Raw genomic sequence first — 26601 nt, forward strand, 5'->3', positions numbered from 1 at the left:
GATGTCCTACCAGTGGCTGCGGTGGATCCCACAGTGAGACCCAACATGTGGGGAGGGGCCAAGGTGCATGAAATCGGCCATAATTAACTCCCTGACTCCCCGCTTCCGAGATGCTTGAGCCCGGACAGGTTGCTTACCTTCTATCTGCCTCGGTTTCTTCACCTCTAAGATTGGTATCATGATTATACCTACCTCCCGGGATTTTGGTAAGGAGTAAATTACTTAAAGTATGCAACAAACACCCAGAAGAACTCGGCACATAGAAAGCACTTGGTGGTAGTTGCTGATTTTGTGTGTATGAGGGAAGGGACACCTGAGGGGGAGGAACCAGGTTAAGGCCAGGGCCTGCCATTGAGGGGAACCCCGAGAATGATGGAATTTCTTGGGTTACGAATGGCTCGGAATACACCATTCTACACTACAATTTTTCTGAATTACTTAGAGCATTAAACTTGAAGTTCCTCTACGATCTGGCATGAGGTAGGGATGTTTTAGAGAATAAAGTGGGGCCTGCCTCACGTGAGGCTCTCCATACCTGCCCCAGGTGAAGCAGCCCCCTCTCATGGGGAGTGTGTCAGAGCCCCAGGAGTGAAGGACCAGGGGTCCGAGGGGGGCCCTGCAACCTGCAGAGGGGCCCAGACCCTCAGGGGCATAGAGCGGGACTTGGAGATCAAAGATTCGCTGGAGGACACTGTTGGAAGGGGAAGGGACGGGGTGGGGAACAGGGGCTTGCATTACCTGGGAACATTTTCTCCAGATTTCTGTCTTCTCCCTTCTGCCCACGTAAGATTTCAGAGTGCTTAAGAGCAAAAGCTGGCCCAGGTTCAGTGTTCTGGTCTTCTCCACGCAATGAATAAAAAGTGATCACTGGCCACTCGTACGTTCATGCAAACTCAGCCGCCAGGGCATCCGAGGACTATGGAAGGAAGCTGGCAGAGACTCCACTGGGATCCCGCCCTTCTCTCTCTTCCTCACCACACCCACCCCAAGTTAGAGACGTGACCGGTCTGTCGGACCATCCGGTCCAGCATTTCGAAGGTCACAACGCCAGCACAATGACCCGTGCATCTTTGTTTCCAGCTATAGGTTTATTTCCACGACAGAACTGATTTGTAGAAAATCACAGGAGCAACAGAGACGCCATTCACCACTCAGAAAGCCCACAAGGGGAGCACAGGTGGATGGAATCCGCCTCCCCTGAGCCCCTGGGGCCTGAGGGAGGCCACGCAGGAGCGGATTCAGCAGGTGGTTAGCTGACTCTCTGGGGGGACAGGAAAGCCCGGGTTGGGGGGGGGGCGGGAATAACACAGACACTGCAGGGGGCTCTCAGTGAGGCAGGAGAACACCATGGCCTTAGAAAGAAGGCCCTAGGACCCCCCTTCTTGCCCTAAAACACCACACCATTTGTTACAAAGCTTGCCCCGGTGTCCCCAACAGCAAAGCACAGATACAATTTTCCCAGCAGGAGCTCAGACACATCCTAAGAGCAAAAGACAAAGCATCCGGGGCTTATGGGTTGATTTTCAGCCCAAGACACAACGCGAGCTCGGACTTCTGAATTTTTCCATCCTTGTTCACATCACAGTGGCGCAGAAGAATCTCCCGGAACTTATCGAGGTCCGCTCCACTGATGCTGGGCTGAGGACAGCAAAGGGATCCTGTCAGGAGACGGGCCGACGGTGGCCCCACCCTTGAATGCCGCCCCCTCCCCGCCCCATGCTCACTACGCTCAGGGGACAGCCTGCCTGTCTAGGGAGGCTCCGTGCAGACAGGCCGTGGGGGTGGTCCCATCTCGTAGGCCCACCGAGTGTTGTCAAGGGTCCCGCCAACACGTTTACCTCCCAGCATGGCTATTTGGGCGAGGGAACCACCCCCACATCACTTCTCTACGGCTCTAGGGAGAGCCTGCCTATTTAGGCCATGACAAAGATATTTCGCCTTGGAGCAGACAGTTGTCACCACGGATGCTGTCTTGCCGCATGATGAGAGGAGACACATTTCACTATCTCCCCGTGGGAGGAGTTTGTGCCTCTGATTTTAAAAAGGCTTATAACAAATGAAATACTGACTAAAACAGGATGCCACCGAGCTGCGGACATAGGATTTATTCCAAGGCGTATTTGGGGGCTAAGAAAGCACTGTGATACACACCAGACAGGAAAATAAATTCAAACTCAAAAGGCCCGCATGGGGCGCCCGGGTGGCTCAGTTGGGCGGCCGACTTTGGCTCAGGTCATGATCTCACAGTTCGTGGGTTCGAGCCCCACGTCAGGCTCCGTGCTGACAGCTCGGAGCCTGGAGCCAGCTTCAGATTCTATGTCTCCCTCTCTCTCTGCCCCTCCCCTGCTCGAGCTCTGTCTCTCAAAAATAAATAAACGTTAAAAAAAAAAAAAAGGCTGATATGGAACACATTGTCAACACTTGGCTCACTCGGGATACTTCCCTGGGTGTCTGTGACAGGCAGGTAGAGGTGTGGCCCAGGAGATGGCTTAGAAGTCCTGAAAACAGCAAGCTACACTCCGTGGCTCCATACTGGGAGCTCCTTTCTTATGCAAAGTGGGGACTTTTTGGTTTTCCGCATCCTCACCCTCTCCTGCCCCAGGATCCTCTTAGCAAATTCCCATGCTTAGAAAAGACTTGGGTGGTAGTCATTCACACATTAGCATGAATTAATCTCCAACTAGTGGCCCTCTGCCCCCAGGATCCTTTTGGCAAATTCCCATGCTTAGAAAAAAGTTGGGTGTGGGGCGCCTGGGTGGCTCAGTTGGTCAGGCAGCCAACTCTTGGTTTCGGCTCAGGTCACGATCTCATAGTTCATGAGTTCGACTCTGTGCTGACAGCGCAGAATCTGCTTGGGATTCTCTCTCTCCCCCTCTCTCTTCCTCTCTCTCTGCCCGCTCCCACTCATGCTCCATCTCTCTCAAAATAAACTTACAAAAAAAGAGAGAGAGAGAAAAGACTCAGGTGGTAGTCATTCACACATTAGCATGAATTAATTTGCCAATGTATTTACCTCATTCAAGCTATTCTAAACTCTCTTTTTCTAATTTGTTTACTGCAAAAGGAATTATTTCCTTAAAGGGAGTGGAAATATTTTGTGAGGGTGTGAATGTGTGTTTGGGGGTGAGGGTATGAATGTGGGTGTAGGTAAGGGAAGTTTCTTTCGACCTTTTGAGTTATGCTTTTGTTTTTTCTTCTTTTTTTTTTTTGTTAATTTATTTATTTTGAGAGAGAGCACACAAGCAGGGGAGGGACAGAGAGAGAGGGAGAGAGAGAGAGAATCCCAAGCAGGCTTAGTGCGGAGCTCTGTGCTCTTTGGGGCTTGATCTCAAGACTGTGAGGTCATGACCTGAGCTGAAATCGAGTCACTTAACCCACTGAGCCACCCAGGCACCCTTTGAGTTATGCTTTTAATGTTTGACAACTCACTAGGAGTCAGGAGACCCAGATGCCACTGTTCAAAAATGTTTGGATCACGGGAGACAAATCACCTGAAGTCACTGGGGGCCTCAGCTTGAATAATAAGTCACCAGCACACGGGGTCTAACGGTTCTACACAGAACGATTCTAACCTTCAGAACAACCCTATGGGTTGTATTTACTATCAACTTTAAAAAACAAAATTTTTTAACATTTATTTATTTTTGAGAGACAGAGACAGAGCGTGGGCAGGGGAGAGGCAGAGAGAGAAGGAGACACAGAATCCGAAGCAGGCTCCAGGCTCTGAGCGGTCAGCACGGAGCCCGACGCGGGGCTCGAACCCATAAACTGCGAGATCATGACCTGAGCCAAAGCCGGACTGAGCCACCCTGGTGCCCCTACTATCAACTTCTAATTTACAGATGCGAAAACTAAAGCACAGAGAGGTTAACTAACCTTCCCACTGTCACACAGCAGGTACATGTCTGAACCAGATACGAACTCAGGCAGGCGGTCCCAGAGCTCACCTCTTTACCACACACACTGCCGCAGCCTCCGTGTAAAAATGCATTTTTTTAGTTTCTTACCCACCTCATGGGAAAGTGTGCGAGTGGATCTGGAGTATTTGGCTGAACAATGCTTATCGGTCCCCGTTGAATCCTGGGCCCTAGGGGAACCTGTAGGGCTGGATCTGTCTCCTCGTGCCTGCCCGTGATAAGTGCTCCATTCCAGCCATGGAATCCGTGAGGGACTGTCTACACACGCCGTCTTCCTGTTCCCGCGTGTGCCCTCCCTTCCCTGTATGCCCTGTGTCTCCTGAAGCAGTGAAACGGGAGGCCCGAACCCTGTCTTCCTTGGTCCCCATGCTGGAGTCAGCATCAGGACGCCAGGCCCGGCCTGCGCCCCCTAACAGAATTATGGCTTTGATCGTGGCAAGTGCTCGTTGGAAACCGCTTATGATAGCGCTTCCGATGGGAATATTTCATTAGCAAGCGCCTCACTCTCCAACCGTGCAAAGTTATAACGTGTTCCCTGTCGCCACTCTGTTTATCGGCCGTGCTGCTGTCTGAAAACACCGAGGCGACGGGTAGAGGCCAAGGCCTCACCGCCTAAGACCTCGGCCAGGCCCTTGCCAGCCAGGCTCGGATTGTCTGGAAGAGGTCAGGGTAATAAAGGCCACCTCCAGCACCAGTCCTGTCCCACGTGTCTTCGAATTATCACCCGCCATGTTTTACATGTTTTACAATGGAAAGGGGGGACTGGTTGGTGTTCTTTCAGGGTCATTTTGCAGGCAGAGGTGCCCCGTCTGACAGTGCGAAGTCCCCTGGAGGGCGGCGATCACAGGGGACCGCGCTGTGACGGGAGGAGCTTAGGAAGCACATCACCGGGTCCCACAGCCCCAACACTGGTTGTTGGGGATGACAGTGCCTTTCCCTTGCCTCCTGCTGTCTTTTCTTAGAAGTCTGTCACTCGGGATGGCAGCACGTTAAGTCGCTAACATCCCAGTGAGAAAAATACATACATATTCCTGCCTGACCTCTTCCTTGATAGAAAGCCTGGCTCAAAATGAAGCCATTGGCTTTCTGGTGGGGTGGGGAGAAAGGACCCGAAGAAGGGAATGGATGAACGCACAAGGCTCTTTCTAAAATGTGACAGTAGGGGGCGCCTGGGGGGCTCAGTCAGTTAAGCATCAGACTTCGGCTCAGGTCATGATCTCACGGTTTGTGGTTTCGAGCCCCGCATCGGGCTCTGCGCTGACAGCTTCAGATTCTGTGCCTCCCTCTTTCTCTGCCCCTCCCCTGGTCGCACTCTGTCTCTGTCTCTCTCTCAAAAATAAACAAACATTAAACAAATTAATTAATTAATTAATTAATTAATGTGACCGTGAGTGCCAGCAGTTTTAAAGCATGCAAATCCCTCGATTCCACGCCTGAGATAAAGCCTAAAACCAAGACAAGATGCACCTACCAAAATACTAAGTTTTACTTTGAGTCACAAACAGGGTAAACAGTCTAAATTCCTAAGAGGAGCCCCATGTTGGGTGTAGACATTACTTAAAAAAAAAAAATCAAATGAAATACTTAAAAAATAAAAAACTAATAAATTACTAGTGAAAGAGGAATGTGTAGGTAAGTCCTAGCTAACCACAGGTAAAATCTTCTACAGACACTAAAACAGTGACTGTAACTGAGAAATGCTTATCCGTGGAGCTCAACCCATGCAGAATACACCCAGAAATGAAGTCTGTTAATGGAAGGTCTACTCAAATGTAGAGATCATGCTTTTGTCTTTTCTCTACTTTCAGATTTCTCTCCGTATCATTTTTATCATTTAAAAAATGAAAAGAAATGAGAACATGTGTGCTACGGGCTAATAGCTCTTTGGAGGGGCATATATTAGATTCAATCTTTTGGGTTAAGTATTGTCCCCCCCTTGCTAATCATCTTGTCAACAACAGAGAAAAACAGAAGCAGTGTCTAGCAGGATAAAGAAGGAACTTTGGGGAGCCCAGGGCAGGACCTCTCCTCCCCTCCAGGCAGACCTCCTGGTCACCTCTGGCATCCCTGTATGTTTGGCTTCTAACGTTACCATTCACGCTTCTACTCCTTGGAATAAGTTGAGCGTCTTGAATGTCTTGCCTTTCTACTTTCTAGCTTAAGGTATAGATTCTCCCGTTGATTTTCATGCCGTGCTGAGGGACCTACAGACTCTTCAGAAATCTTGTGCAGAAATTATTGGGTCATATCCCCCAGGACCTTGCGGTCTCATCATACTGACAGAGGACAGCCCTGAGCGCCATTTTCCAGAGATCAGGGAAAGTGGTGTTCTGGTAACCAGATAGTCTTGTTAATACAAATTCAATATAGGTATCATACATGGTTGAAAGAAAACAAGAATGAAATAAGCTTACGTCAGGGTCATGATCGCAAACATCAACGATCCTGACCAAGACTCGACACATAGAACCTGAGCCAGCTCAAGACCTCCATGGCATGCTTGGATAGTTGCTTTTAAAACAAATTCCAGATATTGTTTGTTTGCTTGCCCTGTGGTCCTTGATGAGAAATGTCAGATTTATCCAAAGATTCTCCCTTGACAACATACTTCAAATTATACGGTGAATAGTTTTTAAGCAACGCAGAAGTTCTACTGGGAAAGACCCAATATAGATATGTACCTCAGTTATCTGGCTTCAGAGGAGAACTTTAATAATTAACTACTTTGTCCCCACTTTTTAGCTCAACAAATCAGCCCTTGTCAACTGCTTTTGTACTACTGACCATGGTCTCACTCAGTCCTTGAAAACCCACTCTCTTAACTTGGCTGGTACTTATACAAGAGGAACCGTTTTGTTGCACCAGAAATAGAAGGGCAAGGACAAGAGTGATGGGGATCCTCTGGTTTCCCATGGAGGTGATTCGAATCTATCGATGAGTGAGGCAAATGCATGTTTTGGGATGGTCTACGATTTTCCCCTTCTCTGATTTTCTCTGGGAAAACGTCTTCCCTACTCTGTTGCTAGGTTAGGTTTTACTTCTGTGTCTCCCAGTAACCTTTGGAAGTCATTGCCAAACGCCGTGCCAATCACAAGGGTCTGTAGGCATGTGAAGCCCCTGAACTGTGCACTTAGGTGGACTGGCTTCACTGCCCAGAGGAGGCCACGTAGCTGAGAAGCAGGCTCAGCACCCGTGCATCTATCAAAAGCAAATTAAGACCGCGGTTTGGCAAAGCCTACTGCCGTGCGACTTTAATGTCCCACAGATAATTGCTCAGTTTCTATCACAGGAATCATTCTGGCATTAAAGAGGTAATAAGTACAGTGGGATTTTTCCTTAGCAATCAATGTAAAAGGCACCACCACACCAATGCCCATGCACCATTTGGCTGGGCAGGTGCCCGTGGAATCTCCCAGCGGGGCCAGCCCACGAAGGGAGTGTGGAAGAGGCAAGGGGAAGCGGGATGGGGACATCAAGACTCAGGAGGTCAACAACACACGTCTGTCATCCTGATTAGAGGTCAGAAAAAGATCTCATTCACTCCTGCTCCCTCACAGTACGTGGACTTCCTGGGGGTTTATGCAAAAATTGGTAAATTTTTAGGAAATTTTCTGCTGTGAAACTCCACAGTTTTAATCAGGTTTTTAAACAGGTCTGGGAATCCAGAACCAGTTAACAATTGCTTCCATCTGGACCAGTCGGGGCAGAAACACTGTGTCCTGTATTAACCTCAAAATATCTCTAAGGCTAGGAGAGTGTGAAATTCAGTGGCTACAGGGTCCCATAGAAGAGCTGCAAATTAACTAGATCAGGCAGCCAGTCAAATACAGTTCACAGGGATCTCAACGGAGACTGCTTGTTTTAAACAGTCTACACTACATAAAACAGCTTTGTGATGTAGATTATAATCTAAATCCTATCCGTCTGAACCAGGACAATGTCTTGATAGATAAGTAGCCAAAATTTTAGGCTGGGCGTTAGAACAGCCCTGGGAAGATGGGGTGGGGGGGGGAGCGCGGAGAAATTCCAAATATGGGATTTATTTCATGAAATTAAATTAAAAGGTTTTAGGTATTCTAACAACCAAGTCCAGGGGAAAAAGCCCTTCTGTAATGAAGCGTAAAGCCGTAATGTATACACTGGCACCATGTTTCCATGCTAAAATAGATGGCTTTTTAGTGATGTTAACAAGAAACTTCTATGGGGGTTTTACTTCACTGAAGCTACAAATGATCTTAAGAGACAAAGGGAGACTTGTCAGGTCTCACAGAAGCTCAGAGTTGATAAATAGACTATGTCCCTAGATCTTCTCTCTAGCATTAATCGTCAGTCCCACTGATGCTCAAAAATAAACAATGGGATCCCTCAGAATGGCAACCCCAACCCACGATGGATCTCTACGGCCTCGTGAAATCACCTGGACCAGCTCCATCATGTCTTTGACAAACCCGTCCACTTCCGGGCCTTCCAGAGCTCCAGTTTTACTCTGAAAGATAAAAGATCCAATCAATCCAACATCATTTACTTAAGTCCGAAAGCTAAAGAATAAATTAGGCGAATCGTCCAAATCAGTATTCTTTTGTGACTGCAAATAGGTTCAGAAATGGCACGTTCCAGGTAGTTTCTCTGGGCAGGATGTGAAATGTTCCACAGAGATTAAAAGAATGAATTGTAGGGGCACCTGGGCGGCTCTGTCAGTTAAGGATCCGACACTTGATTTTGGCTCAGGTCACGATCTCGTGGTCGTGAGTTCGAGCCCCCCATCAGGTGCTTGGGATTCTCTCTCTCTCCCACTCTCTCCTCCCTCACTTCCCCCCGCTTGCCCTCTCTCGCGCGCACGCGCAAAATAAATAAGTAAACTTTAAAAAAATAATTAATTGTCAATAACTACCCCCACATAAACAAATGGGAAGCAGTAGTTTTGAGGTCCTTGGCTCTTGCAAATAGCATTAACGTGATATATACTCGCTTCATTTGCTTCCCAAATATTAAGCTTCAGTTCGGACTAAATTTTCACATCATATCCATCTTGATAGGCTGACTTTTTTTTATTTTGCTTTATAATTTAGCGAGGGCTTGATGATTATTAAAATGCAGATTTTATTTTTTTATTTTTATTTTTGTAACCATCTTAGAGAGAGGGTGAGCACGTGAGTTGGGGAGAGGGGCAGAGGAAGAGAGAGAATCTCAAGTAGTCTCCATGTTCAGTGTGGAGCCTGACGTCGGGCTCAATCCCACAACCAAGAGATCAGGACCTGAGCCAAAATCAAGAGATGCTCAACTGACCGAGCCACCCAGGCACCCCCAAAATATATATTTTAAATCAAGAATGACTAAAATTATTTGGTCTGTACGTAAACTCTTAGTTTTTCTACTCACTATATAAAAAGGTCTATGAAATACAATACATACTAAAATATTTCCATTTCTTCTCTAAAGTCCCAGTTATGACAACCCATCCATTCTTTTCAAGTTTGCTTCACCTTGAACCTTTAACATATCATTTAAAAAATCTATTCCCGGGGCACCTGGGTGGCTCAGTCGGTTAAGCGTCCGACTTCAGCTCAGGTCACGATCTCACAGTCCGGTCTGTGAGTTCGAGCCCTGCGTCGGGCTCTGGGCTGATGGCTCAGAGCCTGGAGCCTGCTTCCGATTCTGTGTCTCCCTCTCTCTCTGCCCCTCCCCCGTTCATGCTCTATCTTTGTCTCAAAAATAAATAAACGTTAAAAAAAATTTAAAAAAAAATCTATTCCCTTAGTGTATTTGCCAAATACAAACATAATACTAGCTACCTGCCAGGCACCCTTCTAAGAGCTTTACAAATCTGAAATCACTGAATCCTCGTAACAATCCCATGGAGTAGGCAGTATTATTATCCTCAAGTCACCCTAACTTTACAGAAAAGGGCAACGAGGCACGGGGGTGGGGGGTGGGGAAGGGGTAAGAAGACTACCCAAGGTCACGTGGCTAACAAACCGTGATTCACACCCAGCTGATGGTCACAGAGCCCATACCCTTAAACACTTGGCTGCACTGCCTCTTCTGGGTGATGCTCCCTCCTGCTCAGAATGTGACACACAGATGTCCAGTACGGTTAGTTCCAGGACGGCGTCTCCTTTGACTTTGCCTAATGTTCTCATTTCTCTTCCTTCTTGCATTACCCTACCTTGTCAAGAAATGTGATCTCTTTGTCACACTTTGTGCTTTAGAATTATTATTTATTTCTTCTCTAAAGAAGGACCGCAGAATCAATCCTACAAGAGAAGTAGCGATTATGTCAACCAGGGCTCGCTTTGCCTGTATTTCTTTGGGTTAAATGTGGTTTTGAACTTGATTCTTTATGTTTCGTTCTCGAGCATGCTATTCCAGATGGAGATTGAAGAAGGAGAAGCCTTCTCCCAGTTTGGATCCCAAGAGGGAAAAAAAAGTGATTTTATTCTCTTCTCAACCATAAATACTCCTTTTGTCCATTTAAATGTAGTTTTCAGAAGTTTGCATAGAGAAGCTGAGGGGTGACATACATGTAGGACTGCTATTCGTCATATAAGTTCAAGGTCTGATGGGTAGGATGGGTGGGTAGGACAGACAGGATGACCCCATATAGGGCCAGACAGGCTTGCTACCTCAAAAGGGCCAGCGCAACACAAAGGGGCACACTTACAACGTCATAGTGGGCAAAGATTTTCTCAAAGTCCCTCTTTCTTTCCTCAGTGGAACAAGCCTGTGTGTGCAGAAAACGGTGTGTTAGTCCGGCAACAGGAAGCTTCCATTGGACAGTTCTTCCGGGGTCATAGGCAACTTCTATAAACTTTGAGTCAATGACCCCTTAATCCCTTGATTTCAACAGTAAGCCTTTTTTGTCTCTAGATAACTTAAAGTAAGACAAACAGAGGCCTTCCTTTCTTCCCTTCCTCTCACATGGACGACACAAGCCCACCTAGAAACATGTCACTACTTACATCCATTTTAAATTGGAGAAGGAAGTTTTCCTGAAGAGCCAGAATCCTAAATGGAAAAGAAAAAAAGAAATTAGTCCGCGTGAAGATCTGTCCGCTCTCAGTTACAAGCAAATCCATAACTCTGGGGTGAGGAAAGGGCAGGCAATTTCCAGATTATTCTGCAGAGTAGGGGAGGTGCTTGAAAAATAAGGAGTTATACGTTATAAAAACAAATTAAACAATTAACTGGGAAAGACGTTCACAGGGATTAGTAGTCGCCAGAGAGAGATTTTTGAGAAGGCATCTTGGTGGACAATGGCAGAGTAAGGGCTTAGGAAGTCTCCCTCCTCCATAACCACAATGAGAAAACTGCCCGCCCCCCCCCCAAAAAAAAGTCAAAATACCTTTTTCACAATTCTAGATCTTAAAATCTTGTAGAAATCTGAGGAGAGTTTATCTTGGAAAAATGGCTAAATCTCGGTAAGAACAGTGGATTTTGTGCATTTTCACTTCCTTCAGCCCTCCACCCTTCTCCACTCCACTGTAAATGAAGAGCCCACAGTCCCGGGGAAAAAGAGCATTCTAGCAGCAGCTAAAGCGAGCAGAATGGAGTTGGGGCTCTTTCAAAGCCCAGTTTCCAAAGAATTACCAGTATGTGACTTCTCTGATGTTCTCGAAAAGACTCCACTTGCAAGATGCACTTATTTGACCTGATTTTGAACTCACCCAGTGAAAAAGCCTTTTACCTGGGAGGATTTGTCAAAAGCAGTGAATTAGAAGCAATTGTTTGAGGTCACAGCTGACGGCAGTGATAGACAAGAGTCTGGGTAAACAACAGGCTAACTAAAAAGATTAAAAGGAAAAGCTGGAGGAATGAGATGTCCATAGGGTCTTCTACAAGTTCTGACATATTTCTGGGAATCTAGAGAGCTGCACACATGCATGGGGCCACATCTATGCCCAGGACTGGGTGTCTGTGCAGGAAAGACCGGAGAAGGCCCTAAGCTCTCGCCTGTGGCTTATCGTCAGGCTGTATGCAAGCAGGAAGTGAAGGCTAAGGCAGAGTTGTAAGCTGCCTGGTTGAGTGTAGATGTGCCCCAACCTGTACACAGGGACCCTCAAAAAACAGTGGGAGACATCTAAGGAATCTTTGTGCAATCGTGAGCTAGCCAAGCAGAGACTTAAGTGTCCAACCATAACAAAGACGCAGATTTTACAGGATTTGTTCAAAAAAGTCACTGGACAAAAAGGACAATTAACAACAATAAATGTGACCCATAAGAAATACTAAAGGTAATTCTTCAAGCTGAAGTGAAAAGAAACCAGACAGTCGCTTGAATCCACATGAAGAAAGAAAGAACCTCAGTCAGACATGAAAGGCCACATATTGTATGATTCCATGTATATGAAATGCTCAGAATAAGCAAATCCATAGAAACAAAGTAGGTTACCGGGGGTTGGCAGGTGAGGGGAGGAGAGTGTGATTCCTGATGGGTCTGGGGTATTTTTCTGGATTTATGCTGTATTCAAAAATCATGCATTCACCGTACAGGGAAAGGTAGAAACAAAATAGCTTGCAACAATTTGGAAAATATTGCTCTTCTGGATGCTCAGGGGAGAGAGAATTAATTTGAGCCAAGTAGAGGCTAGAATATTCTGGAACTCTCTAAGGAATCCTGTTCTCATCTGTTGGTTGGCACCAAGCGGCCTAAGTTATGTTGCCAGTCAGAGGACATATACTTGAGAGGTGCTCGTATGTAGAGTAACAGCGCTGCCTTCTAGGGCTGGGAGTAGAGAGAAGAGTCCCGCGTATAAATTAAAGGACGCTTGTTATTACAGGGGGCCCACCTGGGTAATCCAGAATAACCCCCATAAGGTCTGTTAATCAGCAACTTTAATTCTATCTGCAACCGTGGTTCATCCTTGCCACGTCACAAACGTTTGCTGGTTCTGGGAGTTCGGACACAGATGTCTGTATTTTGCCTACCCCGGTTGTCGCTGTCGAGTCCCTTATCAAATTGGTTTCGAAACAATGCAGTAACTGTTTCGTTGCTTTGCATCTCCGTTCAGCACTACTTTGGTCCTTCCTTCAGTCCACAGCTACCCATCGAATCCTCCTCTATACGTAGCACCGGGCCATGAGAGTACTATTCAAGGGACGAAGGCGTACTTCCTGCCTCCTGGGTAGGACCATAGGAGGGGATGTTTGGCTCGCTGCAGGGGAGGGCTCTGGTTATGATCGTGACAGAGGGACTCTGACCTCCACAGTGGGAGGTCAGGGATGCCAGATGCCCTGCATTGCATGGAAAATCCCACAGAAGGGTGAATCCGCCCATATTTCACCTGACTCGGGAATGTCCACAAGCATTCATGTGTGTACCAATCCTGCTTATCATTATGTTTGAACTTAGGGCGGAATTACTATTTATGTGAAAATCCAGACTATTTTTCTCAAGGCATACATAGTTTACTAACTGTGTAAATGATTCAGATAGCATACTGAGTCAGGTAAATTGAGGGCTGACTATACTTTGTCCCATATGGAACTCCATCAGGACTTATTTATTATTTATGTCATTGTATCAGCAGCAACTGAGTTCCTGACGCACGAGTCGCCAAAAGGTCATACTTGTATCCGTCAACATCTGAACTGATATATTCTTGCTACTTCTACACCAAAAGCTATAAGCTTTTGTCATGCCTGCCCTGTGGTTGTATCTACCCACCTACACTTGAAATATACCGTATTTTATTTTAGGTGTTTCACCTTATTTCCCCTTTCTGTGTTATAGTGTACGCATTATATTGTTTTAGCATTTCGGGCCGAGGTAGTTGATATTTTCTGCGGATTTTATTTCGGGAGTAAACAGTATCATGACCAATAGGGTAGAGAGCAGCTTTAGAGTAGTGGCACACTCCAGCCTCCAGAGGGCGCTCAGGGCTCCTAGACTCGCCACCTCTGAGACCTGCATTGAGTAAAGTGGGTGGGTGCTTTTGGTGAAGGGAACAATGAAATTAAAAGCTCTCATTTTCACCCAGGTTGTCATGTTTGGGGTCTTCCGGTTAGGACTGCTCTCGCACGCAGCTCTCAGAGTAGCTAGACTGACCTCCACTTGAGAGGAAGCCTTGCCTCCCTTGGCCAAGATAGCTTCAAGGAGTAAGGGGGACGCCGGGGATAAAGCCAAGGCCGCAGGGCTGATATCCCTCAGTCCTCAGCCTTTGGGAGAGGCGCTGGTCTGGCTGGTGTCTCCATGCCTCTTCTCCACGAAAGTGGCCAAAATTAGGATAACGGTTCTGGGGAAAGGAGCCGAGGAGGACACAAAGGCTGTCTCACAGGTCCTGCAAGGTCCGGAATAGAAGACCGTATAGAGTTTTGGGCTCGGTGTCCTGGTCATGACTAAGGAGAGATCCTTCCCGGTGTGTTCCCTTTCGCAGACCCCCTGCAAGAACTAACAGATGGACTGGCCAAGAGAGGCGGTAGCTGGTACAGGGTTTTGTCATTCTGAACTCAAGTTAGTATCTGCTTGTGACCTTGCCAAGTTTACTCTGTCATTTAAATCACCCTCAGCCCTTGGACTTCCTCTCTCCCAGCCATACATGCTTCTGCCTTGCAGCCTATAACTGCTAAACCCTCTATCGTTGTCCAGTCTACAACTCCATCCACCACCCCCCACCCCCCCCCCCCGGCACCTGGTATCATAACTGCTCCTTCATCCGGGTTATATCTGTGTATTCTGGATCCAACGATTTCAACTCTGTCCATCTATTCAAAATCTTTTTTTTTTTTTTTTTTTTTTGTTCTATAGACAACCATAGCTTGTTTTGGGGTCGGTTAGCCTTGAGACAACATTCTGACATGCCCATCATGTACAACCCCGGACTTACAGACAGCAATTCTCAGGTACTGGGCCACTTCTGCTGGCACCCCCTCCTCCTCTGCTCTGGTCTTCAGGCGCTGGGTGCCCATGGAGGCTGCACCCACGCTGGAAAGCCGGCCAGCACAGCTGGAGTGTGGTTCAGCTGTCCTCTGTCCTGAGCTAACTGCGCAGCCTTCCCAGAGCCAGTGAATGGGGTCCCAGATGTATTTTCTCATGGAGTCCTCGTGCGGGACCAGGAAGGCAAGGCTGGCCCATGACCCATCAATAAAATTTGATGAAAACCTTGTGTATTGTGCATTTGGGTGGGGGGAAGAGCTTTTATTATCCTTTTTTTAAATTTATTTTTGAGAGAGAGAGAGAGCTCATGTGCGCAAGCAGGGGAGGGGCAGGGAGAGAGGGAGACAGAATCCCAAGCAGGCTCCGCACCGTCAGCTCAGAGCCCAACATGGGACTTGAACTCATGCACCGTAAGATCGTGATTTGAGCCAATATCAAAAGTTAGCTACTTAACCAACTGAGCCACCCAGGAGCCCCAAGAGCTTTTATTACCTTCACAAAGGGATCTATTACCCCAGAAGATTCAGAACCACTGCTGCTTACTTGGTAAGATGAGACTCTTCTTCAGGGTTTCAGGCAGGACCTGACCTCTGCCTTTCAGAGAGAAGTATGCGTCATCACGAACCCTAGGAAGGTGTTTCCGAGTCTGACTCCATTCCCGCACCACTCACCTTGCCAAGTCATTAAGATCCAACCGGCCATCCTTGTTTTTGTCAAAGATCTTCATCTGGAAGGCAGATGGGGAAACGATTATAAGAAGTACTTGTAACAGGAATCCATTCTGAAAGTTCCCGAAGCACTTTGATATCTTGCCCTTCCGAGCCCACAGCTGTCCAAACCGGCCACAGCCGTCTCACAGAGTACTCCCTACAGAGGACAGAGGAGATACCATTTTTCCATTGAAGGCAGAAGTAGAAGTAGTTGAGGAGGATGTGATCTAGGGGAAAGTCTGCCTGTCCAGGCTTCCAGGATTGTAGGAAGGAAGAGAGGGAGAGGCAGAGACAGGACAGTCAAGTGCACAGATGTGTGACCAGATGTGCTGGAAGGGGGATCCCAGAGGGAGGAGGGCACCAGCTAAGGAAGGACAACACTGAGTGGAGAGAGTTGCTGTGGGTTGGCTTTCCAGAGACGCTCTGAACACCCAAGCGTTTGGATGCTGGGTTGAGATCCAGTGGACTGTGATGGGATGAGATGATGCTGGACCAGAGGGTGGGGCAGACCCCAGAGCCATGGGCTGATAAGAGGATGTACGTTAGGGAGACATTTAGCATGTCTGACTCCCTGTGGCTTCTGTTTCCCTCCCTGCTGTGACCTGTCGCTGAGAGAAAACCTCTCTGCTCAGCCCTGCAGGTTACAGCCAAGATGTGCAAAAACCACACTTTACCCAAAACCCACTTCACCCAAGGGGAGAAGGAAGTACATAAAGAAATAATAACGCTATGTTTAAGATTTATGGGAATGCCATGACCAATTCCCATACACAAAGGCCAAGCGACCAAGGACAGAACAGTTTCACAACCTTCCTTGGACCCTTGTGGGCTTCTGAATGCCTACAGACATCCATCACCTCTTGACTCCAACCTCCTCCCCTTCTCCCTCTTCCTAACATAAAGGAAGCTCACATTTCATGCTGAGGGGACATGTGCTTTGAGACAACAGCCGCCATCTTGCCTCTCGACTTACTGGTCTGTCCTGTGGCAAGAACACGTGGACTTCGATACAGATGTGGCAGAGGATTAATGGCCCACATCCAGCAAGAGGTAAAGGATGGCTGCTGGACTAGTCTGTACTTCCCAGTGGGCTAGCCAAAGCTAAGAACACGGATTATGAGTTCATCACACACTTCCACTGTGAATACCAGCAAGGTAGCAGCAACCGAGTGGCCAAGAGGCCCCAGCCCCGGGACCAGAGGAGTCAGAGAGCCTTGTGCCCAGGGACCTCGGCTCCTCCCCTCCCCCACTTGGGCCCAAAGCCATTCTTTCTAACCTGATGCCATTTTTGCAGAAGAGTCCGGGTTGGATGAAGGTGACTAAGAAATCTGAGAGGCTCAGCTTTTCCTTTTGTAGAAAGACTTAACATGATCCAAAGAGGATCCTATTTAAATCATAGGATCAGATGAGGTTTTAAACAAGATAGGATTAAAAGTTAAAATCGGGGCGCCTGGGTGGCACAGTCGGTTAAGCATCCGACTTCAGCCAGGTCACGATCTCACGGTCCGGGAGTTCGAGCCCCGCGTCGGGCTCTGGGCTGATGGCTCAGAGCCTGGAGCCTGTTTCCGATTCTGTGTCTCCCTCTCTCTCTGCCCCTCCCCTGTTCATGCTCTGTCTCTCTCTCTGTCCCAAAAATAAAATAAAATGTTGAAAAAAAAAAATAAAAAAATAAAAGTTAAAATCAAGAAGATCGGATTAGGTTAATCAAGATGGAGGGGAGACATTTCACTGCATATTTGAGTCCTAGTGTGAGTGAACTTTGTGACTTCGCCACATTTAGTACAGCAGCTCTAAATGTATTTGTAAGAAGAGGCTATACACGGGGAGAGATGGGGTGAAGAAATCTGAGAGTATATGTAACCGATTTTTGGATTAAAAAACATATCAGTCCATCCTTCCTCCCTCCCTAAATCCAGTTTAGTTTTAATATTTGAAATGAATTTGAAAACCCATTTCTCTAAAACTTTAGCACCAAAAGTGTATGTTGCAGAACCTATTAAAATGCAGGTTATATTTTTATACATTTGGATATATTACACATCCCTTTGTGTCCCTTAAGAATAAATTCTCTATCCAGCAAAAGTCTGACGGCAATACACTTGGCTAAAGACCGAGCCATGATTTTCCATGACACCACCATTACGAGACGTTCTATTAATAGCTAGATTATGTTGAGCTTGAAGCAAGTAGTAACTCACCTTGAAAGATGTGGGCCCATCTCCATAGCTGTACAAATTACTCAAAGGGGGAAAATACCTACCTTTTGCTCAAAACTGGCTTGAGGAACAACTGACCACCAATGTGATAAATTATGCTTCTACCCATCAGAAAATTGGCCACGTGGTTCACCTGAGAAGTTCCGAGAAGTGGTCCGAGTCAGAGCTATGAATTGAGGGCCATCACCATTAGTTGGTATTTCAAGCCACGAGACTGGTTGAGGTCACCAGCAGAGGGAGGGTGGGCACGGAAGCAAAGAACTCTCGAGACTGGGTCCAGACATGTTTCACATCAGTGTGGATCAGAGAGCTGAGTGCCTACACCACAGGAGGAAGCCAGCTACTTGGATCCAATCCCAAAGGACAGGAGCTAGGACCAGGGTAGAGGATGGCACAAGTTTAACCTCATGTCTCTTTGTCTGCCATTGTCTGCAGATTTTAATTTGCAGGTTTACAATAGCTCAAGCTCCATGCTCTAATTGGGTATGTGAACTTAACATCTCCCACATGTATTCACCTACATTTTTAAAAGCTCAATATTATCTAATGTTATTCTATTCAGACAGCGAATCTTTCCTCCCACCAGGTATTGGCAGAACCTCTCAATTAGATGTCCTAATTGGATTTTGTTAACAGGCTGTTTCCTCCCTTGTCCAGAACGTTAATTAGGAGTTAGAATAAAATTAGGTCTGCAGACCTCAACTTTTCTCCTATGATCAGGTGCTCTGCCATGACTCATTCATTGTTCGGGCTTCAGACAGCTTTCAAAGGTGCCAGCCCTCGTGTGGTTCCATTTGAATTCATTTAGCAGGTTATATTTCTGAAGGGAGGCGTTTAATGCCAAACCTTGGAACCAAATCTGTCATGCAGGGCTGCCCCGACTGTATCCGTCGCTCAATAAAAAGCCATTACAGAGGCAGTAAGGTGATTTCACACTTGGTGGATCACTCAGGGCTAAGGTTCTAAAATCTCTTCTGAGAATATTGAATTTCTGAAAGTTAGTTCACCCACAGATCACTAGGGAAATGTAAAAAGTCTTAAAAAAAAAAAAACACTACAGTCCAGTTCCCAAGTCTGTTCATTGGAAAAGTGTAAGTTGCCTCTATAATTTCAGGAAGGAACATGAAATAGATAGGCCATAATCTCATTACGCTCATTCTAGTCTTCTGGTCAGAGTAGGTCTTTGGGTGAAAACTCTTATCTGATTCCTCAACACTTACCTATCACCTCAGAGCAGAAAGAACCAGTGAGGGGCCACTCAGAGTTTGATTGATCACGAGCCTATCTTCACGGGACAGTTTGGATCGAAAAACGAGTGCTTAACCACAGCACAACCGGAAGAACCACAAGTTTTTGGCAATGAGACAGACAACAGGATAACAGCGTAGTCTTGGTCAATGGACGGTCCTCCACCCAGAGACTCACATGTTGGGTGAGACCACTCCGATCCTCCGCAGCTGCTGTACAGGATTCCACGCTTCCAAGGCTGAGCTCGGAGCCATCAAAAACTGCACATTGCCAGATTTTCTGCCCGCCTTGGGCTTTGTCAAACTGAAAGCCAAAGGCTGTGTGTGAAGATAATCGCTCTGGGCGGGCAGCGTGGCCGGGCTGACGGGTGATGTGCATGGTCTTTTCAGCCAAGTGTTGGCGTTCCCAGCCACCCACGTGTTTCCTTCAGGCCCGTTCCCCTCCCTGACAGTGGGTTGTTTGAATGAGCCGACCCTGGGGCTCTCTGCAGTCACAGGCCACTCTTCCTCCCTGGCTCCCTGCATCAGCTTATCTGCAGTCTCTTTCCCAGAGCAAGTTTGTAGAACCCTTTCCTGTTCCCGTGGTCTCTCGTTAATTTGCTTCCTATTTTGTGTTTAATAAGATGTCAGCGCTTAGGATCCTTTCTGGACTTCAGGAGGAGAACGATCCATTTTCCTAGGTAACGAATTCTGGTGCCGCTTGATAGCATGAGCTCCTGCATTATCTTATCTTTAAAAATATTAAGAGAATCCTAATCTCTTCACGTGGCTTTGTCCTCACCTTGATCGTCTCTTCCTTCAGGAATTGTCCTCTCTTCTTGATCTCTCCATAGAGTTCACTCTTCCCCTTTTGAAAGTTTTCTTTTTAATGACTTAGTATTTAAACTTCCGGACGTGGGTACCGTGGTGGAAAATACGGGCTTCGGAGGTAGATGTGGGTAGGCATTTCCACCCCGCTGCATCCCGACTGTATTTAACCTGTTAAAGTCTGTAACCCTCAGTTTCTTCATTTATAAAATGAGAGGCAAAACATACTTAGTTTATATGGTTGCTGTGAGAATCAAATGTTTGCAAAGCACTTTGCACGGAGCTCGGCACAGAGCGAACACGCAGTTGTTACAATTAAAGCACCCAGTACGCGAGTAAATGCTGGCCTTGTCGCGGTGAAAATAAAATGCCACGTGCACTCCGCTGAGACGGCATCTTGAAACAACTCAGCTTGAACTCTGTCCATCTACCTTTTCTTGTCCTGCCTTTGCTGAAGGTCTAGAACGGTGGCTTCATTGTAACCTACCTTATTTTTGAAAAGTCAGGAGAACCAGATCTCGAGATGGTCGATGGTCGATGGCAGAGACGTGCGCAGTGGGGATGAAAGGGAGCGGCCAGAGTGAATTTTTTGCTTTTTCCCCTCCTCTACCAATTTTTCCCTCATCAGAAGACTCCAGAAGGGCAGGGACCATATCTTTCTTGGTAAGTTCTCCCTAAATGAACTCACAGCTTCATTTCAACCAGGTAACCAGGTCATATTCTGACCTGGAAGAGGAGCATGAAGAAGGTGCCGGCTTTGGTGACAGAGGGGGTGCTGTGGGTCACTTTGTGACCCCACTCCTCCGCCCAGAAAAAGCATGTCAGATTCAACTTCAGGAATTTAGGGGTGTGAACTCGGAATCCACTGGGACACATCCCGGGCCTGTCCTACTCGGATTGTCTTTTTCTATTTGCATTTCTCTTCCTCCACACCCTCCGACTCTCACCCCCCACTCCTGCCTTCCTGCCCCTCCTACCTCTCGTCATCAGCATGGGGCTCCAGCCGCCCTGTTGGGTCTGCCCCTGGGCTCAGCACAGCCCATACCCTGCCCGGTGGGGACCCCTGTGGATGAGTCTCTGGGACAAAGGACCCCAGGGAGAGCCCTAAGGGATCAAGCCCAATACTCCCGAGCACTCCTCCTGGCTCTGTCCTAGAGGGTCTGGTGTACAAAGAGGAAGAAATCAAAGGAGAGTTCCAGGACACCAAACATAGCTTGAGGAAGGGTGGATCTGTGCAATGGGCCATCTACGAGGCTCCCCGATAGGGAGCATGAGCCTTACTGGAGGTGGAGGCTCTCAAGGAGGGTCCCCAGAGCAAACCTTGCTTTTGTTGTCCTGGTTTCTTCTGAGCTGGCTGTTAGGTAATGACCCCAAATTCAGTTCTGACAATGGGCACGGAGTAGCCTACTGTGTGCTAGGCCCTGCCGCCTGCCCTCGCCCTAGAGGAGTCACTGGCTAGTAAAGAACAAGTGGTGAACCAGTGATGTCCGTGCTGCCCTTGACTCCAGCTGACTCATCGGCAATCCTGTTGATTTCCCCTTCGCAATCCTTCTCATCTCCTCTGCTGCCCCACCCCCTCCGAGCTGCCACCCTCTCTTACCCGGATGGCAGTGGTGGCCTCTTCACAGGTCTTCCTGATTCCCTCCTTGCCCCTCTGGTGGCTCTCCATCTCACTCATTGTCATACGTTCTCACAGTGGCTAAGACGCCCCACGGGGTCTGGCCTCCGTTAAGTCTTGCCCTTGAATTCTGTGCTCGAGCCACACTCGTGTCTCCCTGTCCTTGAAGTCCACAGGCAGGCTACTGCCCCAGGGTCTCTGTGCTTTGCTGTACCCTCGGTCCTTCCTCAAGCCTCACCTTCTCGAAGGGTGAAAATTACACTCCCCAGCCTCCGATCCTAGCTACCTTGCTGGCATGGCCATCCTTCGCCCTGTTCTACTTTTTCATCTTTCCCATAACACTCGTTACCCCTGTCATGCGATATCATTTATTATTTATTATGTTTATGGTTATTGTCAGTCTCTCCTTTGTCTGGTTCGCTCGCTGCTGGATCCCCAGCGACTCGAGGAGTGCCAGGGGCGTGGCAGATATTTAGTGGATATTTGCAGCCTGGGTTAAATGGGTGACCGATGTGAAGACAATGATATGGGACCCCCAGGGGAGAGGCACCTGCATCCACTACAGAAGAAGGTTATGGAAGGTTTTCTAGGCCACGATGATGTCTCACTGAATCTTGAAGGACAAGCAAGAACCGGGAGAATAAAAGTAGGGAAGAGAATTGAGCCATGTTACGTGAGAACGTAGCCGTTTAGTATTGTAGTTGGAGGCGGAGGGCCTCGGATTCAAAGGCAGTCAAAGAAATATTAGAAACATCCTGGCGATTCTAAGTGAGAGTATTTCATCTTGCAGTGCATGTTTTGGAAGTTAATAAAATCAAGGTTACAAACAACCGGTGCTGACGCCGTGTTGGATCAAGGGTGGAAAGTGCTCATCTGGAAACCTAACCTGCTTGTTATTCTCAGGCAGTTACGGTGACCTCCCCCTTTCCGTGGTATTTACCATGCTGGCAGGTGCTGCTGGAAATCAGGTGGGAAGAAGCCTCGAGATTTCCCTGCTTCCTGCTTCTAGACTTCCCACTTTGCTCTTTCGTGCTGAGTGCGTACTCACTCAGGATCTCGAACACCATTTGCGTGTTATTAAAAGAGGTCCAACATACCAAGAAGCCGAATTGTTTCCTTGATTGAGATCCTGGCCTGGGGTTTGATTCTGCCCTTGGCATCAGCTTCACTTCTGCCTAGGCCATTTACAAGCCATCACGGTCAAGAGCGCCCTTCTCCTTCCCTCCTCCCCAGGGCAGGCGCCCGGGGCCTGGGGGTCAGCGACGGACAGGGTGCAGAGTAAGAGTCTGGAAACCAAGAGAGCTTAGCTTCCAGTTTAACTGGTGCCTTTGGCCGGGTAACTCAACTTCTCCCAGTCACCTGATCTTCCAAGCGAGTTTAAGAATTCAACTCGGTGGTGACGCGGTCACTTAGCCTTTCTAAGCCTCTAGCATCAGATACACGAAATGGCATGAACAATGCCAACCCTGCAGAGACGGCATCAGAAATTATACCGTATTTATTTATACCAGAAATAATACCAAATCAGCTCGAGGCCTCCAGAGGGCAACCTAGTGGCACACATTTTATGAGAATTCACCGACTCTTCTTGGCGTTACGTGCTCCCAACTGCTCACCAGGAAGCCCAGTAACGTGAATCTGTGCTGGAAGTCTTCCTGTGCCTCACAATCCTACGAGCAAGTAAGCCTTCACCAGCAATTTCTTGGCTTCTTGATTGAGAAAACAACAGCGTCCGATTGGCCCGAAGCACTTGTCTGGGGGAAGGAAGGGGGTGGGGGGTGGACACGAACGGCAGGGAAGCCAGACTGTTGATTGGTGGCTGGAGCAATGCATCGTGTTAGATGAGGATGCGTTTGCCAGAGGCAGCTCTCCCATGCTGTCATTTTTCACCGAAACAATCTCAGGGTCATCCTGGTCGCGGAAGCCTAATGACAACAAGGGCCACAGCAACTGCCACAGTAAGAGCTAACAGGTACGGACACCTATTATGTCCCAGACGCTCTGCAAAGTGCTTCGGAGACATCGGCTCGCTCTGCCCTCACAGCAGGTAGGTACCATTAACCCCCATTTTACGGATGAACTAGTAAGATGGACAGGTTGACAGTCTCCCAAGGTCGCAGCCTATAAGTGGGAGACGCGGGACGCACGTCTCCCATCTGTCCGACTCTCAGCTGCCCTCGAACAACATGCCACGTGAATAGACTCATGGCAAGAAGTGGCTTCCCCTGTGCCTGGGACTGATTGTCCATGTTTACCCGTTTCTGTGTGACTTCGAGTGGCTTCGAGGTTATTGGCCTGGTGCCTGGTAACCGATGTTCACTGCACTTTCTGGGTCTCCCCAGGGACAGGCAAACAGCTTTCCTCTCAAATACACGCGGTCCTGTCCTCAGAGAGAGGCTAGAACAGCTCAGTTTTAGCCGACGTTTCCCAGACTTGAGGTTTCTCTTGTATTCATTCAGTCTGCAGGTGCTCCCGGGTACCGACTCTGGGCCCCGGGGAGGCATCAGGGGGGCTGCCTTCGTGAGATCACACTGCCCAGCTACTTACCATGGTGCCGGTGTATTCGTCCAGCTTAGCCTCAGGGACGGCCTTTTTGTGGTGGAGGAAGAGGTCTCGGAGGAAGTTCTGTGACATCGAGAGAAGAGTCACATCTTATATGGGGAGCAAATAAACCACAACGATCTCGGGACGCCTTAATTTAGGCATTGTGGTTTTTTTTTTTATTTTTAGGAGAAAACAAACTGCTTGTAGGAAGCAAATAAATCCAAGAATGGAGGGCTCTCGCTGTTTAAACGGAGCTCACAGGGGCACCAGAGTGGCTCAGTCGGGTGAGCGTCCAACTCCTGATTTTGGCTTGGGTCATGATCTCATGGTTTGTGAACTCGAGTCCCACATCAGGCTCTGTACTGACAGCGAGGCCTGCTTGGCATTCTCGGTCTCTCTCTCTCTCTCTCCCTCTTTCACTCCCCTTCCCCTGCTCACTGTCTCTCAAAATAAATAAATAAAAACTTTAAAATAAAGGGAGCTCACAGAATTCAGAGGATGACTCCAGGCATGGAAAAAGTGTCGAAAATTCCTTAATTACGTCTCTTTCCCAGAGAGAGCAATGTTATTTGCACGTCCTAAACCTTTTAAATACAAATACGTTTTTGGTTTTTTTTAAGTAACAAATTCAAACGCATGCTTCTCGGGCCCATAGGAATTAAATTCATGGTCCATATATCAAGTTCCCAGTGATGAGCAAGGCCACATCCACCCAGCGAGGGTCCCCACACTTACCCGCAGCTCAACAGCTGATATAAAGCCACTGCTGTCAGCATCGTATTTGCGCCAAATCTGAAATACACAAAAGCCATACGTCCATTTACTGGTCCAGTGACCGTGTAAGCAAGCACAAACCCAGAGAGGTCGTGGAGGACTGAAACCAGAGTCTGTCCCTGGTACATCTGGTGACTCTGACAATTTAGCCTGCAGCGTTATCAGGAAATTGCACACAAGGTCAACAAGAGACAAATCCTGGGGCCCAGGAGGTAGTCAAACCGAGGCACCTGCATAGAACTAAAAGCCCCAATAGCAATAAACTTAACGAAAGGGTGAACCCCTCCCAAATACACTGCTGCCGGAAGGCCATAAAGAAGCTTGGCTGGGTGGCCTTGGCTCTGGGTAAAGGGAATGAAACATCTCGGCTAATTCCCAGTGACGAGACAACACTTTCATTGCTACAAGGGTAGCATTCATCCAGCCGAAGATACAGTCACTACACTGGAAGACGGAACTGAACATTCTTAGACACTGAACTGCTTTCTCTACTGCGTGGTGTGGTTTGGGCCGCTTCTGATTATTCCATGTATGAGCATCACAGGTTGGCAAGTTTTCTAAGTCCTAGGCAGAATGGAAAAGGAGCACTAAGTTGTTGTTTCTAATCGACAAGATTTCCTGTAGATGTAGAATGGGTCAGCTGACTCACCGACTGCAGGGACCTTAATTCTCAACACCAGTCCACCAGCCCAGCACCCCATGGGGACAGTCGGGGTACCGAGGGGTCGCGGGAAGGTTGGGAAGCGTCACGCCTTGCGGTCCCTGATGGCAACACGTCTGCCTGAATTCAGCCAGACTTACAAAATCAACTCGCTAAATGTAAATTATATTCTGGTATATTACCAAATATATATATATATATATATATATATATATATATATATACTACCATATATATTCTGGTATATATATTCTGGTATATTACCAAATGTACCAAAACGGAGAATAAGAATTTCAAATAATGAACAACACCGTCTTACATGCTTTTTTCCCCATGTTATTCCATCTACTTTTATAATGTTACTACAACTGAGTCATTGGAGGGCTAAAGATTTTTTTTGTGATCACGTGCATGCCTGTCTTTAAAGAATGAAAGCAAAACGAGGAGATTTCTGGGAAAACAAAACAGAGTTTTTGCCAACAGACTTTGCATGAAGGATATACTCCAGGAAGGAGGAACACAAAGAAGGAGAATCTGAGTCACAGACAGGAATGGTGCACAAAGACGCTGGGAAACAAATCTTCACTGCGTCACGTTTGTAAGAATTAAGGAAAGCAAGACTGAAGTGATACCCTGGGCAGTCATGGCACAGGAGCTCCGAGCAGTGTGTCAGGATTAAAGGGCTTTCAGGTCCTGGGGCTCAGGGAGAACATAAACGCATTAACTTCGAATTTTTAAAAATATATAGGATACTAATAGGTTATAACAAACTTAATTAAAATAATCAAGAGTTGGGGCGCCTGGGTGGCTCAGTCAGTTAAGCATCCGACTTCGGCTCAGGTCGTGATCCCGTTGGTCGTGAGTTTGAGCCCCGCGTCGGGCTCTGTGCTGACAGCTCGGAACCTGGAGCCCGCTTCCGATTCTGCGTCTCTCCATCTCTTGGCCCCTCCCCTGCTCGTGCTCTGTGTCTCTGTGTCTCTCAATAAATAAACGTTAAAAAAATTTTAAAAATAATAATCAAGAGTCTGAAGTGATACCTATATCCATATCTCTATCTATCTATTTTTTTAATTGGGTAGAGGAAGGAAAACTTCTTTGTTAGAAGCAGTGGACAAGCTAGGAGGGGGGAGGCAGATGGTAAAAGAGAAACTAGAAGAGGACGGTGCCGTTGTGCTATTTCCTTTTTCCCATTCCTTGACATTATTCGGTACAACGCACGCCCTAACATTTTAAT

At 47.5% G+C, this 26601-nt stretch overlaps 1 protein-coding gene across 2 annotated transcripts in view; it reads right to left on the reverse strand.

Moving 5' to 3' along the window:
* Positions 1 to 1066: 1066 nt before the first annotated feature.
* Positions 1067 to 26601, reverse strand: part of SCGN (secretagogin, EF-hand calcium binding protein) — a 36787-nt gene continuing 11252 nt past the window's right edge. For both annotated transcript variants that reach the window (XM_040460522.1, XM_040460521.1), the window contains exons 5-11: positions 24668 to 24724; positions 23936 to 24013; positions 15462 to 15517; positions 10877 to 10922; positions 10579 to 10638; positions 8335 to 8403; positions 1067 to 1638 (exon numbers count right to left, since the gene is read on the reverse strand). In XM_040460522.1, the coding sequence (XP_040316456.1) occupies positions 1510 to 1638; positions 8335 to 8403; positions 10579 to 10638; positions 10877 to 10922; positions 15462 to 15517; positions 23936 to 24013; positions 24668 to 24724 (495 nt within the window). In that variant the 3' untranslated portion in view covers positions 1067 to 1509. The remainder of the gene's footprint in view (positions 1639 to 8334; positions 8404 to 10578; positions 10639 to 10876; positions 10923 to 15461; positions 15518 to 23935; positions 24014 to 24667; positions 24725 to 26601) is intronic.

The sequence above is a fragment of the Herpailurus yagouaroundi genome, unplaced genomic scaffold, assembly GCF_014898765.1.
Source record: "Herpailurus yagouaroundi ecotype Mexico unplaced genomic scaffold, PumYag 250, whole genome shotgun sequence".
NCBI classification, from domain to species: domain Eukaryota; kingdom Metazoa; phylum Chordata; class Mammalia; order Carnivora; family Felidae; genus Herpailurus; species Herpailurus yagouaroundi.